Source organism: Astyanax mexicanus, chromosome 1, assembly GCF_023375975.1.
Source record: "Astyanax mexicanus isolate ESR-SI-001 chromosome 1, AstMex3_surface, whole genome shotgun sequence".
Lineage (NCBI taxonomy): Eukaryota > Metazoa > Chordata > Actinopteri > Characiformes > Acestrorhamphidae > Astyanax > Astyanax mexicanus.
In genome coordinates this window covers 114,974,765-114,992,281 of record NC_064408.1, presented here as the reverse complement: position 1 = coordinate 114,992,281, position 17,517 = coordinate 114,974,765, and the positions used below count along the sequence as shown (strand labels likewise).

The following is a 17,517-nucleotide window of genomic DNA, read 5'->3' as shown; positions in this document are numbered from 1 at the left end:
ACAGCTGACTGTGAACAGCCCACATCTTTAGCAACCATGCGTGAAGAGTTACCTTCTTCAAGAAGTTTCACAATCCTCTCTTTTGTTTCAAGAGACATTTCTCTTGTTGGAGCCATGGTTCTTGCCATTCTAATTCGTCCAGCAGCCCTCCAAGGTGTCATGACTGCAGGTGCTTTTAACTGCAGACTAACGAGCAGATCTAATCTGAGGCAGGTGTCCATTTAGGGAAAGGAAATTGACTGGGTGTGTCCTTATTTTCTACCTTCAATTTGAGTGATTCCATACTTTTTTCCTCAGAATTGAGTGATTCCATATTTTTTTCCCTGTGGTTGGTCAATAAAAGTAACATTCACTGACTTCCACAATGTTTTTTCTTCATTTCTTTGAGTGTTCCTGAAAGCCAACAAGTTGCACTTTGGAATGACCTTATTATTGTATCATGTTTTTGATCAGAGTTTGTTTTACAGAATGAAATGTCTGAAGGAGTGCTCATCCAAGACTGGTGATTCCATACTTTTTGCCAGGGGTTGTAGAAGCTCTCAGACTGAACCTCAGTAGATAGACATGTGCTTCTGCCAGAAACCTGTTAAAGATCTCTTTTATGAGGAAGCGGTTTTCAGATTTTACACTTTTCCTAAACTGAATTATAAGGAGGATGTTTGAATTGAGAATTGCTTATATGTTTGTAGAATATCAAGATTATTATTATTTTTTTTTTTACAATATCGCCCAACCCTAATACATATATTATTGGGGCAGTGGTGGCTCATCAACGACAAGGTTTATTTTACAATTTACAATGTAAATAATGATAAAAAGAAAGAAAACACGTTGAATAAGAGCAAACTGGAGAACCTGTACGAAACACAGGAGGAACATGCCACACACATCACACAATTCAATTAATATAATTAAGAAACTGAAAGAAAATGTCTCTATTTAAGGATTTTTATAGAACTGTTTTTAAAAAGTTGGGAGCTATTTATTGCCTAAATAACAAAGTCATTAATGGGTAAATTAGAGAAGGAATGCTTCAGCCTGCAGTAATTACACCTGTCTTTTTAATCTACAGGCCCTACAGGCCTGGGCAATTACCGGTCCATTAGTAATGCTCTCCCTGTAGTGTCCAAAATAGCAGAGTAGTGGGTTCAGGAAACTCTCATCCTGCATTTTCCACTACATGCCATTCTGGCTTTAGAAAGCACCATTATAATGAGACTGCCAAGTGCCTTATCTCGGAAAGAGAGAGAGGCGAATTACCATCAGTGCAGGATTTGAGAAAAGTTATAAAAGCTTATTGCCAAGTCATGTAGATGGTTTTTCCTATATAGTACATTAAATTGCATTTTGCTGAACAAATTAATGTATAAAGGCTTGTGGTGCGTAATTATTACTAATTGTAACTAATTTTGAGTATAATGTATATAGTATCAATAAAAGTTGAGTATACTCAAACATCCACAATATACACATTACTCTACTGAACAATACAAAATGTCAGTTTATTTTACACAATAGGTTTCTACATTGATATTTTCTGTCCTAATCTGCCGCACCCAAAGAATTAAGATTTGGGTTACAACTGTATTTAAAGGCTTCCTACATAAGCATTAAATAATGTATTTATAAACCTAATGTCAATATTTGCAACATGAAAATGATTTTTAGGCTCACAAACTAAAATGGTGACATTTTCTGTTCATAAGACATTCATGTTATGTATTGGAAAGGTTCTTTCTTGCCTTAAATAACTGTTTTTGCCTCTCATCAATCATATTTGTTAAGTCTAATTTATAATAAATAACACTCATACATGAATACAAGCTCATTTATTTCATCCTAAATCTTATGTCATGTTGCAAGTAATGACCTAAGCTGTTCATAAATGTTCAAATACTGCTTTATAAATACATTTTCAATGTTTTTTTAATAGATTATGAAGCCTCTATGTATGTGATGTTCCTATTGTTCCACTTCCACTTGATTAAAAGGATAATACACATAATACTGAAGATCCACTCATGGTTTTCACGGTTGCCTACAACAACTCACCAAATGTAGGTGAAGTGTATGGACAGTGCAGTCAGTGCACAGGTAGTGCAGGCTGCTGGAAACTGGAGGAGGTCCCGTCAGCCCCATTGCCATTTAACAATGTCCAGCTTTAATAAGCTAAAACATTATTCTTTTGTTATAATAATTAACCATAGTCCACATAAAATAAGGTTTAAATAAACAATGAAATATCAGGAGAAAGATTTGCCTTATTTATTTTACTCAACAACAGGGTATTCTTGGACTAGTTGGGATCTTGTTGAATCTATCTCTAAAGTAGACATTGAATTAAGGATGCAGGACATGGCATCAAATTCATTAAAAATATTTGGAGGAGGACCCCCAGACTCCCCGCGTGTGTCCTACTCCCCACCTTAAAATGCTTCTGATACCCCTGAATAAAACACTTTCTGATCCAGGCCCAGTCAAACCTACAACCAGAAACGACAACACCAATGGAATTAATCAATTCATTGACCCACAACAGCTTAATATCTACCGTGATTTGCATCTCAGTTTCTTTCTATTAGACATGCATCTGATGACACAAACACAAGAGATTAGTCAGGGTACATTTTCTGCTCTGGTGACACTTTCTCCCCCAGCCCTTTGTCCATTCTGCTGAAGCCGCAGGGTTCATCTGGGCACAGGGATGCGAGTAATTTGCCCCCAAAAGTAGGGCAGTGACTGACCATCCTTTGACTGGGTGGCACAAGAGCCAGCGTCATGATGAGATCCAGGCAGGGGGCCCAGAACTGTTGCGGGCAGGAGACTGGAATAGTGTTTAGGCAAAGGGACAGAGAGACCTACTTAGACTTGATAATGTGAGACTGGTAGGCTTAAAAAAGAGGCTAGACTAGTTTTTAGAGACGGGAAAGTCTGGGAAATGTAATATTTTAAAATCAATTCAAAATCTACTGTTTTGTCCCCAATTTTAGTTGATGTTTGCTGGAAAAATCTCAAATGAATGCATACACACCCTTAACGAATTTATAGTGCCATATAATATCTTTTATTGTTTTGTTTTACTTTATTTTTTATCCATCACCTACAATTACACAGACAATAGCAAAAGTGCACTGATGCAATTAAAGCATCCAAGTTTTGTTTAAAAAGAAAAACTGGGGCAAGTAAGACAGATTTTCATTTTCTGTGTGTAATAATGTTCAGGTTAGTTTTTTTTTAAATTCACAAATCAGATAAGGATGGATCTTTGTATGAATCTGCAAAAAAAGGCAAAAAAAAAAAAAAATACAGCTAGTAATAATACCTTTTAGTTTGAAAGTATTTTGTGCTACTAATTTCTTTGGAATTGTAACTTATGATTTAGACCAGTCCTGTTAATTTCTATTAGCTTATTTTGATACTGTATGATTAATAGATATGCTGTTGCATGGGTCTCGTGGTTCAGTATTTACAGACCAAACTGGATTCAGTTATATTTTTGACTGTAAAAATGTACTTTACACTATTATGGTTTACATAATTCCAAATCATATAGGAGCTGTATTCTTACTTTATTTAGTACATTGTTGTCTTTATATGTGATGTATCTCACTATATCTGTTTTTTGGCATGCAGACCACACTCTAGAAAGACTTGGACAAGGAAGAGGAACTCGAGAAACTTGGGCTGGAGTTCTGGGTGGCTTTGTATGATTGAGAATGAAGCCGGACCACCCCTCCCCTTGCCTGGAAGGAGAAGCTGTTGTGTGAATTTAGTCACAAGAAGGTGAAGGAAGAGGAGGGTTTTATAGGATGTATGGTAATGAATGGGCGTAGCCTTTTCCCAAATTTTAGCTATTTCATAACTCCATTTATGCTTCAACTTAAGGATTCCAATTTTGCAATGTTTTCTGCATTAAGGAAACTTCTATTTAGCAACACAAGAAACCTTAACATCAATATAATAATCAAAGGGGAAAAAAAGGAGAATGCACAACTGGTTCCATGATCTTTCATTTCTTTTTTTTATTGTTTAATGCATGGCCTCACACGTAAATTGGTTTCCTTCGCACTGTGCAGTATGGAACAACTACTATGGGTAGTGATGGTAAATGGGGTTCATGAGTTTTAGACTCGAATAAAACTACCTTTACACACGTATGTTAGCGATAAAGGCTGGAGTCGCGATCAAGGACAGATGCCTCGCCCCGAACCCCGCCTTTCAATAACAGCTAATGAAAAGTATGAGATGGAGAATGAGCGGAACCCTCTTCCGGGCTTCTACGAGGCCGAGGTCGTTCCGGTGAGATCAGCACAGCATACAAAAGCAATAATACAGTATGACATACAAAAATAAAATCAAATAAAACCTGCCATCTGCCTTACATATCCATCCTTTTTCAAAAATAACAGATGAACACAATACATTAGTCACAAAAAGAACACGGCAAAAAAAAAAAAAAACATAAGCAGCCACAAAGGAAAGAAAACCATCCATCCATCCAAAAAAAAAATGTACATCCAATGATCTGAATCCTTCGTGGACCTAGGCGTCAAGAATCCCTGTGAATTTTGCACTAGACCGATTAAACAACGGCCTCCCTCTTCGGGTCAGGGATGAGTTCTCTTGCCCTGTGGTTTACTGCCTCGTCCTTCCTGCCACCCTACCAGTTAGACACAACTCCCTCTCAATGGGAACACAGGAAAAGGAGGAAATCAAAAGTCAAAACCTTGCTCTATATATTTATACTTGTTGGTTTGTCTTCTGTGTGTGTGTGTGTGTGTAAATGCATGTGTTACTTATGTGTGTTTCTCAACACATTATGTACGTTTTTTTAACTCATCTCGTCGGTATACACCAGGGTGTACTAAAACACCGGTGTTGCATCTCCCTACCTCACTCCAGCCCTTCAGGAGTCTACCTCCCGTGTTGGGGTTGAGGAGCCACTGCTTTCACGTTTAAGCCCCCCTTGCCTCTGACCTTTCCTTTCTCCAAACACTTATGTAGCCTCAATCTTTCCATCTCTCCATCCTCGAGTATTTAGATTTATTTAATAATCCTGGAGATGCAGAAACAGACAGAGCAATAGAATGGGAGAGAGAGAGAGACAGAAAGAGAGAGGGAGTGAATGTGTGATCAGCTGAGCGCCGGGCTGGTCCCCTGCCCCTCTGCCTCTTTCAGCCCATTTCCTTCCACTGCCGGTAGAAATCAACGATGTTCTTCAGCTCCATGCCTGCGGACACCACCGCCTGGATGGCTGACTGAAACGAGAGCAGAGATGTTAATCCAGGAGAATGGATTTTACTTTACATACACACACACATATATATATACATATATATATACATATATATATATATATATATATATATATATATATATATATATATATATATATATATATATGTGTATATATATATATATATATATATATATATATATATATATATATATATATATATATATATATATATATATATATATAAACACACATACACACACAGCACCAGTGAAAGGTTTGGACACACCTCTTCTCATTTAGTGTGTTTTCTTTCTAATTATATATATTTTTTATATATTGTAAATTTCACACTGAACTGTAAATAAAAAGTGGTAAACCAGAATGTGTTTTATATTTTAGCACATTTAGCCTTGAGGACATATCTGCACACTCTTAGTATATATGTCTCTTAATAGTTTTAATTACATTTTGATTTTAAATCCCGTATTTCCAATATTTAAATATAGATATAATATAGATGACTTACAGCATCTGTCACTGACTGATGTTCACTACAGATTGCATTACATACTTTAGATTTTCTTTCCCCAAGCCTTTTCCTAAGACTTGTATATTAATTCACTTACTGGATACTGGAATTATATTGTATCCACTCAAATAAAAAATAATATTAAATTATATTATTGTCACTATAGGCCACTAATATAATGATATAATTACACTACATATATTATAATGACATAATATAATTACATCTTGTGTTTAAAGAACAAAAAACATAATTCGTAATTAATTTGCTCAGAAAATCATACGGGACAATATCAAGAACAGCAAAAATGATAACGCTTATGTTAATGTATTGTACAATTAGCTGATAAAGTAATTATTGTGTAAAGACAACGTATTAATAATTCCTTAACATTTTAGAGATACATGGATACATGGAACATAATAATATTTAATCTTATAATGGTAGCATGACTGTTGAGGCCTTATTTGACAAATAGGGACTGATTGTACTCCGAGAAGGACGCTGCGTGTTCTTTAAGCTGTGGGAGCTCAAAGTGGAGATATTAACTTAATATTGCTAATGCAGCCAGGTTAATAGATATTGTCAAAAGGTTTCTATTTAGTCAGCAGTATTAAGCTCTATATAATATAATTTAATCACCAACCACCAAAAATAAGGATATCGGTTATTTTAACATATACAATGAGAAAGAAGTCATGCATTTGATTCATTTATATTCACATATAAAAATCATCATAAAAGCGTAATTCTATCGATTAAATCAATTAGGTTTGACAGCACACCTGAAGCCCTCATCTTATCTTGCTATTTATTTTCACCTCTATTGTTCTCTCTCTGTTATGAATGTTTTTATCTTTTAACATAATGTTGTTTTTTTATCTGAAAAGCTAAAACAATTAATACAAAATTTAATAATTCAAAAATCTCATTGTGAGAATAAAGAATAATAATTTAATAGAACTGTGGTGTAAGGAATAAATGAATATGCTCTATAATAAAAATGCTGCAACTTCAACAAAGTGAAACAGGTAAAATTTAAAGAACAGAAGCATTAGAAGAGCAAAACTTCTCTTTTCCAAACATTACATAGGCTCCAGGTCCTACTCTTTACAGGTCTGATCTCTTAAATCACTACGACAATGACAGCCGTAGTAATAAAGGATAATTTAATCCACTGCTATAAAGCACTACTCTCTACCCGTACACTGTTTTATAGCCGTCGCAGGTCAGCGTGTCGTGCAGGAATGCACTGCATAGCAGAGTGCATAGAACACCTCTCTGTGAGTGCGAGCTCTTATAATGGGAAGGTCAAATTCATTTCACTTTATGCATGCATGAATTTATTGGAATAAAACATTTAATATAATTTAGTAATTTTATTGCAATTCATTATTTAGTGATTTTATTGTTTGATTTCAATACTTCCTATTTTAAGGCAAAAAAGAACCTGAATGTGAACATTTGATTGGTTTTTGGTGTTTCTGTAAAGCTTCTTTATCCACTATGATTTCTCTGCTAGTCTTTTTTTTTTTACTTTTGCTAGTTAAGAATATTCAGACATTGGAATTGGGAACATAATTAATTTAAATATCCCAAATGAACAAAACAAAACAATAAATAAAATAAAATACTGTTTTTGTTATGTTTTAAACTATATTTACATACCAGCTCATTCAAGTTTACGGGCTCTCTTTGCTCAGAAAATCATACTGGGCAAAATATCAAGGTCAGCAAATACGTTAAGAGTGTTAGGAGTCTAGCCCAAGGACTCCTAACACTATATTGACCCACCTCTATAATAGGAATTATCTTGCAAGTAGCTCTGGATAAGAGTGGCAGCTAAATGCAGTGAATGTAAATGTAAACCCACAACTAGAGCTTAGTTCGTACTCTTATTGGTACAGCACAGCATAGTCTCCCAGACGTGGAATTGAACCTCAGTCTTCTACATGGTAGCTCACAGGCAGGCGGTGGTGTTATCCACTGCACCACAGGAACCAGGGTTTGATGGCCAATCTGCCACTGTTGAGCTCTAGAGCAAAATCCTTACTCTTTTTTGCAAAGGCTGCCCACCACTCCAGGCATGCGCTCACTGACCACTGTGTGTGGGTTCATTGGTGAGTGTGTGTGTTCACTTAACAAATAAATTAAGAACAGGGGTATTTAGTATTTATAAACCAAAACTATTTTCTTGAAATGTAACTTTAAAACTATATTAACATGCATGGTATGCTGCACAATATTGGAAAATGTTACATTGCAAATGTTCTTTTTGCAACTATATATATATCGCAATATTAAACAGTGCAGGGCCCATGAAGTCACCAGCCCCGCCCCCACCCACGCACTGTCTCACGTCCTGACCAATCAAGAGCTGAGTCAGCGACGAGCACTCAAAATTAGAGGAAGACAGCAACAATTTAGGCATTTAAATGGCTTTTTAAAAGATAAAGATAAATAATAGCGTTTTTCTGCGATTAAAAGCGTGAATTCAGCTGTAACCTGAAATATCTGCACAAAACTGTGCTGCACAGAGTTGAACAGCCATCAACAGCCCCACACCACCCCCCACCCTACTCACACAGGCAGCAGCAGCCTGCCACTTACACAGACACAGAGACAATGCTGTGTATCTACTTCTTGTGTGAAGAAATAAACTATTGCAACACTACATGTTTGATTTAAATGACTTAAGTGACATTGCACTTCCTGTGATGTGACTATTGCGCATGCGATAGATAGATAGATTGTGCAGCCCTAATGCATGGTAAAGGAAGATTAACAAAATATTATTACAGCATTTTAACCCATCTACTTATCATGCTCTGGAGCTTCAAGAAAGAGCTTCAGGACAAAATGCTGCATGCTGCTGACTCATGCAGCCTGGTCTAAGCCTAGCTCTATCTCCAGATATCCTGTTCTAGTCCTGGGCCTCAGCTTAAGGGTGTCGACTACACCGCTAATTACGAGTAGACCCTCGAGAGCCTCTAAAAATAGGCAGGTAGACAGACGGCTAGCGAGCGTTCTTTCAGACAGCTGCACATGCCACCCTATTTAGCATGGGCACGCACAGCCCTGGCACCACACTGCTAAACGACCGCAGCAGCAGGAGGAAAAGAACCAGAGCTGTTCTGGATTCTCCTTTTATTCTACACACCTTCATGGGAGCTGATCGTTCAGTCAGTTCTGCGACTGCGTGTCCGGTCAGGATGGTCACCATGCCAGCTGTGTCTTCATCGCCGCTGCTCTGGGAGCCCGTCAGCTGACGGCAACTGTCCACCATCTTGTAGAGATGCCTGCAAACACATGGAAACCAGATTTTTATAAACATTCTAAAACAAAAAGTCCCTGAATTGGAAACATTGATGGATTTGATGGAAAATTTAAAGAGAATAATGTACTATATTAAAAAAAATAAAACTAAATAAAAAAAAAATAAACAAAGGACCTTATTTTTTCTGCATTCTGAAATCCATCATTACATCATTATCATTACTCTGTAGGGGTGTGACGAGACACTAATATCACGAAACAAGACACGATATTGGGTTCACGAGAACGAGATTTAAGAAAACGTCAAAAATGAAAAATGGCTTGAAAAGTAGAGTTTTATTTAACAAAATCATATAACACAATTAACAGACTGGTTTCTCTCACACATTAATTCTATAAGAAATAGGAATAAGAATAAGAATAAAATAAAAATAAAACTTTTCTAGGTCTTATATAGTGCAAACAATAAGTGCAAACCATAACCAGTCATATTAAGACTATGGTTTCTTCTTTTTTTTTCTCCTAAATATCTTGTAATTTAACTATGCATAACCATAACCAGTCATATTAAGACTATGCCTGAAGTGCAAACATAGACAGAATATTTTTTAATTCAGTACAGAGCTATGGGATTAGTACAGCTGTCTATGAAACAGTCACGTGTAGGATTTACTTACAGTATTTATATATGTTTTGTGTCTTGTTGGTCACTCTGTTACCGTTTATTGTTTCCACTGGAGCCAAAATTCAGCCAGACACACAACTTAAAAGTAGCAGAAGCATCTTCTATAAAAATGCCCGAATTTTCCTCTGCTGCTGAGAGCTGCTCTCACTGCTCAGCCTCTGCACTCGCTACTATCGCTACTGGGTTGCCAGATCCCTCCTAAAAAGTCCATACTAAATTTTTTTTTTTTTTGTCCTGAGAGGTTTAAGCTTGACGAGAAATATCGTCACGGTTTAATTTCACGAGATCTCATGCCACGAGATCTCGTCACACTCCTATTACTCTGATTTTTATTAAAAAAAAAAAAAAAAAAAAAAAAAAAAAGAAGATTCATACTTACGCGTCCAAGTCCCAAAAAAAATGGTCTAATGTGACTGATGTGTTACTGCATATTTTTTCAGTTACAGCAGTTCTATTCTATGTACTGTTGGTTTAAATCCGGCTAATCATACAGAGCTCTGTTGTCATAAGCATCAACACTGTGACAGAAAACCTCATCTTGTTTGGGGGAACCAAAAAACTTGCATGACTAGCACCACAGTGACTATAAAAATATAGAGGATAAAATAAATATATGCCAAAGCAGGAGCACAAATTCCACTGTGTTGTGTTTGATGCATGCACTATAAAATGTTGCATAATAGGGTAAATAAACCCTGCGTGATTTAAGCTTACCAGGCTTCAATGTCCTGTCTTTTCAGCTTGTCCCTCTCAAAGCTCCTCCCGGACTCTTTCTGGCAGCGGATATATCTGTAGCAAAGACAGGATAGAAAAAGATCGTCAGAGGTGATTACTGTAAAAAGCTTTTATACAGGGAGAAAATATATAGGAAGCATGATGATAACAGAATTATACTGGTAACGTTACATATTATACATATGTATTACACACAGAGTGATCCATTTTAAGTGTTTATTTATTTTTTTGTTGATTATGGCTTTCACCCAATAAAAACCCAAAAGTCAGTGTCTCAGAAAATTAGAATATTATATAAGACCAACTGGTACTTTTGGCAGTGTGGGCAGTGTGCCAAATCCTGCTGGAAAATGAAATCCACATCGCCGTAAAAATGGTTAGCAGAGGGAGGCATGAAGTGCTGTAAGATTTCCCAGGAAAACACAGTGGAGCAACACCAGCAGATGACATGTCTCTCCAAACCATCACTGATCATCAGTAAATTTTACATTTCATTTAGAAAACAGTCTGGAGGAAGAGTGGAGAGACACACAGTCCAAACTGCTTGAGGTCTAGTGTGAAGTTTCCACCAATCAGTGATGGTTTGGAGAGACATGTCATCTGCTGGTGTTGATCCACTGTGTTTTATCAAGTCTAAAGTCATTATACTCTCTAATTTTTTGAGATGCACCGGCAAGTATATACGTAAAAAGTAAAATCAGTTAAGAAAGACTGTATTTTGGTATTTCACATGAATGCCAAACCAAAAATATTTCAGAAGGCAAAATTTTATTGACAACTCATTCGATAAAGAATCAACTAAACATTTGTAACCGATTTATATTTCACATAACTAAGATTTACTCTTAACGAGCTTAACACACAAAACAATACAAAACATTACCTCAGTAATGCTTACCGTAGCCATTTATGACTGATGCATAAAAATTATAGCATCTGAATTGTCCATTACACAGCACACAAGCAGAGCAGATGTTATTTAATCCTTAACCAAACACTGACATACTGAGCATTATGTAATTGTTCGGCTTGTTTTAGCAGCTAAAGCACCATAAATAGATGCTAAAACATTGAAGCAAATTGACTAATTAAATACATGTTGACTCCTTTTGAATTTATTTATTGTTAAGCAGAAGCTCTGATCTTGATCTATTAGTGATTTATTAAAGTCAAATTAACTCACACAAAACAATAGACCTGGAGCTAGTGTGTAATTAGCAGTAGTTTATAAGTAATCAAGTATATTTACTTAATTACTCAATACTAATTACTTAATTATTTGCATTACAGAGTCTTAACACTGTGTTTGTTGTGCATTATTACAAATCATGCAGTTCACACATAATGCCTATAATTGTGCACCAACAGCATAATGTACAGTAAATTAAACAACAAGAAAGGTCTAATTCAGGAATAAATAAACCAAGAACAGGACCTTAATATATCCATAATTAGTGCTGCATAAAGTGTTTAGCTGGGTGACATTTTCAAGGTTTAAGAGTCAAAATGCTTATAATTTAATCTAAACTCTCAGTTTTTGTAATTTATGGAGCTTGTGGTTTACTAGTGATAAAAAATGATTAAAGAGTATTATTAAATGTCTACATTTCAGTCTGTGTTAGCTTTAATACAAGGGTGTCCAATCTTATCTGCAAAGCGCCAGTACTGCTGCAGATTTCCATTCCAGCCAAGCAGCAGGGTCAAGTGATCAGCTGTTTAAAGACTGATCAACTGATAAAACACTCCAGCCCAATGTGGCTAAGATTAGACACCCATGTGATCGATTCATCAGACGGGTCTAATATCTCTAATAGCTCTTTATGCTCCTCCCCTTTTTATTTTTCACTAATTGCAACTGAATGATTTATAATTGTAATATTTAAAAATTGACATTTTATCTGATAAACTTAAAATAAATAAATAAATAAATAAACCAGTGTGCCAAGTGTCAAGTGAACAGGGGGCGCTGGGCAATATGGCAATATTTAACATTTTTTAAAGCATTTTTAACCGTATAAAAAAAATAAATAATAATAAATAAATAAATAAACACTGACCTGCTGCACTTTTTATTACATAGAATGTAATTAGTGCTTTTTAATTGTAAAAAGTGAAGCACATTTTGAAACGTGATACCACATTTTATTATATCGCCCAACCCACAGTGGACACAAACCGTAGTAGTAGTTTTCATTCACTGTGTGGAATAGTCTTTTTAAGGATATGGACAAATAAATACAACATTCAGATAAATGGGGGGACAAAAATAAAAAAATACTCCTACCTGTTTCCTTTGCGAAACTCTGACTCAAGGAAACGGATGCCATCTCTTGCACCTGGATTTTCCTTCTTTAGAACATCAAGCCCATCGATCACTGATGACAAAGCAGAGAACACGTCACTCAGAGGTTGCAGCAAAGTTGGTCAACTACTTTCCAAATACAAGATTGGATTTACCAGAACACAAGAGTCTCAAGAGCAAAGTTGAAGTATCAACTTAAGCTTTTTACTCAAATAAAAGTGTGGCAGTCCATACTATTTAGTTTTTAAACTGAAAGCAGAAGCATTTCTGAGTGGAGAAGGGATAAAATATTGTGTTTAATGGTATCCGTGTGCTGGAATCACCATCCCTGCTAAGCCTAATATTAATATATTCATTCTAAAAACTGAACGCGAGCGACTGGTGGAGCAATGGGGACTACAGAAGGGCTCATTCACCCATAGTAAAAATAAAGAAACGAAGGCATGAAGCAAGCTCTGAAGCCAAAAAGGAACGCAATAGTGTCTGCGCTAAAAACAGGATTAATATTGGATTGGCTTGAACGCTTGAACAGTGGAGAGAGCTCCATGACCGTGCTCGCTCTCTCTCTCTGGCTGAACATAACCTGGAGTCAGATTCATCCACTCTGAAAGGAGACGCATCACATCCATCCAGTTTAAAATGATTCTTCCGCATGCTCGGTGCAATTATTCATTCTCACCGAGAGGGCCCAGAAAGTACGGACATCAGCTTTAAAGCTCCACTAGGTAGGATTGAGATTTTGTGCTTGTGGGCTCCCCCTACAGTTGTAGAGAGTAATAAATGCTTCAGGCGGATTAGTTTTTCTTTCTCGTTTTCTGGCTTTCACAGACATATTCGTTCTCTTTCCAGCTTCTGCCAGAGTGTCTGTATGTGAGTTTGTAAAGAATGAACCAGTAGTCCTTGTTGAACTGTTAGAACTAAAGTTCGGAAAGCAGGTCGCAGTTCTCGCGAGCGTTGGTCGCACTGCTATTCCTCCTATTACACCTCAATGCAGCACTGCAATGAGTTTCAAGCTGTAATTTTACGTCTTTAAAAAGATAAAAAATCAAGGAAATCCTACCTAGTGCTGCTTTAAAGTATAAAAGTAAAAGTAATGTAAGGGGGAAAAATGCCATTAAGAACAAAAGTATTTGTACTTCATTACTGGACATCTCTACTCAACAGTAAATGAAATGGAGTACGCACTGCTGGAACATACTCAAATAAAAAAAGCCATGTGTTTAAACTGATATTATAACTGACAGACTGATATTATGTCATGTTATGATGTTATAGCAGTCTGCCTCATAACCACACAGTTGAACAGAAGTTCGCTCCAGCTTAAAATGTATTCCGACTCTAATTCTACTGACCTGACTAAAGAAACTCCTGAGAGAGATTAAATGTGATCGGTGAATCTGCACAGACTGAATCTGAGGAACTTGAGTCTATAACTCATCTGCCTGGAGACCGATGACTAAACAGTTCTAATTTAAACTGCAGATCTGTGAGGGTGAGATTCAGGGTGACGTTTCTGACCTGTGCGGGGGATGATGATGATAAAGCAGCCGCTGGCAGCCAGCTGTCGGAGCAGGTTCAGGTGCTGGCAGAGCGCGGATGTGTCGGGCACTAGGTACGGGGACATGGAGGACTGGGCCTTGGGCTGCTGCAGGCTGCCTTCCAGCTGGGACACCTCCAACTGCAGAGACGGACAGAGGCACATTACGTCAAGCACTGCACTGCTGGCTGTGCCGGAGTTCTCTGAACTGCATCCTAGTACTACAGCTTTCTCAGTAAGTGAGGCCAGAAATGTGGGTACCATATAAACCCATACTAAGGCAGTGGACATACTATTCATCTGGATTAAGTATAATAAGCACGGGTCAGCCAGACTCTCTCTCACGTTTAAAAACCAATAAATCAAGAGTAGCTGTCCATATTCAGTAGAAGTAGCTAAGTAGCTAAGACTTGTAATATATGAAAATTATCATTTATAATGTAACTGTTAGTATTTATTCTATTTTCTATTCTATTCGATTTTGTTTAATAGTCTACCTCAGGTCTCCCCCAGCATTACAAAATATAGCATTTTTAGCTGATGCCCCCCAGGCTTATAATGCAAGAGATAAGGGCATAGCATTGACAAACTGTGATTTATTCTAAAATGAATAATTGCTTCCTGTACAGTAAAAAAGTTTGTAAACATGCATTTTTATTTGAGGAGAAATCAGGTGTGAAATGGACTTTTGGTGTAGTGCAACATGTTAACCAGTATAAATTTGTTCCGAATATCCTGCACCCATTTTCCCCCAGCATTCCAAAATACAACACTTCAAGCTGATCCTCCCAACAATCGATGCTCCGAAATGAAAAAAAAGAAATCGCTTTTTTTCATACGTTAACAAGCTTAAAGTAACACAGGTAGTTTATAAACACAGTATTTTGAGGCACATTCTGGAAATTAAGTCGTAATAAGTTAAGTGATGAGTATGAACGAATTGGTAGGACAGGGGATCAGATTGCAAAATGAATTCTGTAAAAAAGAATTAATTCCAGCTGCTGCTCAAAATATCTCTACAATATTAATGTATATCAACAAAATAATTAAATTCCTTTTATAAATCGTGGCCTAACTTATGGCTACTTCGAGCTTGTAAATGGTGATTTCTTTGCATGGGAGCATCAGCGAAATGCTCTGTATTTTGGAATGCTGGGGGTGAATGGAGGTGGGCTATTCGACAGTAGTTCGTAATTGTTCTCATGTTTCACTATAACAAAAGTCCATTTCACACTTAATTTCTCATCAAATGAAAGTACATGTTTATAAACTTTGTACTGTACAGGATGCAATAATTTATTGCAGAAAAAAAAAAATCACAAAACATTAGGAAACTTCATCTAGCCATCAACAACATGTACAAACTGTGCTAAGAGCTTCTAAACTTTTGCAAGACTTGAGGAAGACTTGTAAAAAACTGGTGTTAATCAGTACGTTTTTGAGGACTGTGATATTACACATTATGTTTTCTTAAAGAGAGATGACATCTTATTGTCTTTAATAAGCCACTATGTTAATATTTTCTCTTTTAAAAAGCTTGGACACACCTCTTTTAATTCAATGTGTTTTTTTTTTCTTTTTCTGTTTATGATTTTTTTATATTGTACATTTTATATTGAAGACATTAAAGCTATAAATGAACACATGGAATTATTTAGTAATCAAAAAGTGTTATACTTCAGCTTTGAGAACAGATCTGCACATTCTTGCTATTTTAATTTCAGTGTCTTCATGAAGTCTTAAAGGAGTTACTGGAGGTGCTGAACAATAGTTGCTGCTTTTCTTTCACACTGTGAAGCTCCAGCTCATCCCTAATCACCATCTCAGTTGATCAGGTTTAGATCAAGAGATTGTGGAGGACAAACACACTTACTTTTTTTTTTTTTTTTTACTGTTTGCTACATAGTTCCATATGTGACCCTTAATTGTTTAATTATTTAATATTAATCTACAATGTAGAAACTAAAAACACTGAATGAGAATGTGTCCAAACTTTTGACTGGTTCTGTATATTACAATTTTTATCTTTAAATTTAAACGTGTGTTTTTGCATAATTATGCTACTATTATATCATTAAATCAGAGGAACTCATGGTTATAAAATGATAATCACAATAATTCTGGGATAACATCTTGCTCATAATAATTATTGTGCCAGCCCTAATTGGATGTATTAATGATTTTATTATAAGTATAAAAAAATGAAACCTGTAAGCGCAGCTGTGCCATATCCCGCATGAGCCTGTTCCTGCGAGCCTCCTCTTCAGCCTAAAAAAAAAAACACAAAAAAAGCACAACAGGGTCAATCCATCAGTGATTAGATCTACCGCTCTGAGACCTGTCCATTCAGTTTGGGATGCACTGTGATGAGGAGGAATTTCACCTACACATCTACACACAGAGCAGATCAGCAGCCCTAACGCAATCAGAAAAGTTTTGGACTGCATCTCCAGCCTTACACAACAAGCTACTTAACAGTACATTTACTTCACTCAACTTCCCCGAGCCTAGTAACACATCATTTCAGCTTTCTAAAAACCGGCTGGCTTTATTGACGGTGCTCCAGAACAGCAAGGCGGCACTTTAATCAGCATTTGTTCTACCCCGTAAGGGCAGCGTGGTTGCCTAGCAACATCAGACTCTCAAGAAAACCTCGCAAATACGGCATGGCAGTATGAAAGAACACACTCGCCTCTCCACAGGCCGGCGTACCCTATCATTTATTGGAGCTCTAAGTACGGAGCACTGCTTCAACTGTAGATTCAATTTTTGGGGGCAAAGGGGGTTCGATTATTTAATTGTTTTTTTTTTTTTTCTAATTTATGTAAGATCTTTCCATCTTTGCACATTGTGTAAGCTAAAGCTTATAAAATATGTAGATTGAATATATAGAATGCAATACCGTAAGAATGCACCACACTCAAAGAACAAAGAACTAAAATGTTTGTAGTTTTTTGTTTCTAACCACCTTCAGACAGTCTGTATCTGTTTTAGTTGAGTTTTTCCTTTTCTGTTTTATCTTTAATTATTTTGTATTAATTTCATCTCTTTATTTATTTAACTGCCTGTTTTGTTTTTGCCTTTTTATTTATTTTGTCCTTTAATTAATTTTATTTTCTGTTTTACCTTTCATATAATTTCTATCATTTTCTTTCTTCATAATATTGGTGATATTTCCTTCTACTACATTTTTAGTCCTCTATTTCTGGTGTTC

The 17,517-nt window shown here is 36.3% G+C and overlaps 1 protein-coding gene across 1 annotated transcript in view; it reads right to left on the bottom strand.

The window, feature by feature from the left end:
• Window positions 1-3,997: 3,997 nt before the first annotated feature.
• The window catches only part of smg5 (SMG5 nonsense mediated mRNA decay factor), a 37,133-nt gene continuing 23,613 nt past the window's right edge, over window positions 3,998-17,517 (bottom strand). Inside the window, exons 17-22 of the mRNA XM_022668751.2 lie at window positions 16,512-16,571; window positions 14,285-14,444; window positions 12,749-12,839; window positions 10,444-10,518; window positions 8,929-9,067; window positions 3,998-5,258 (exon numbers count right to left, since the gene is read on the bottom strand). Coding sequence (XP_022524472.2) covers window positions 5,175-5,258; window positions 8,929-9,067; window positions 10,444-10,518; window positions 12,749-12,839; window positions 14,285-14,444; window positions 16,512-16,571 — 609 coding nt within the window. The 3' untranslated portion in view covers window positions 3,998-5,174. The remainder of the gene's footprint in view (window positions 5,259-8,928; window positions 9,068-10,443; window positions 10,519-12,748; window positions 12,840-14,284; window positions 14,445-16,511; window positions 16,572-17,517) is intronic.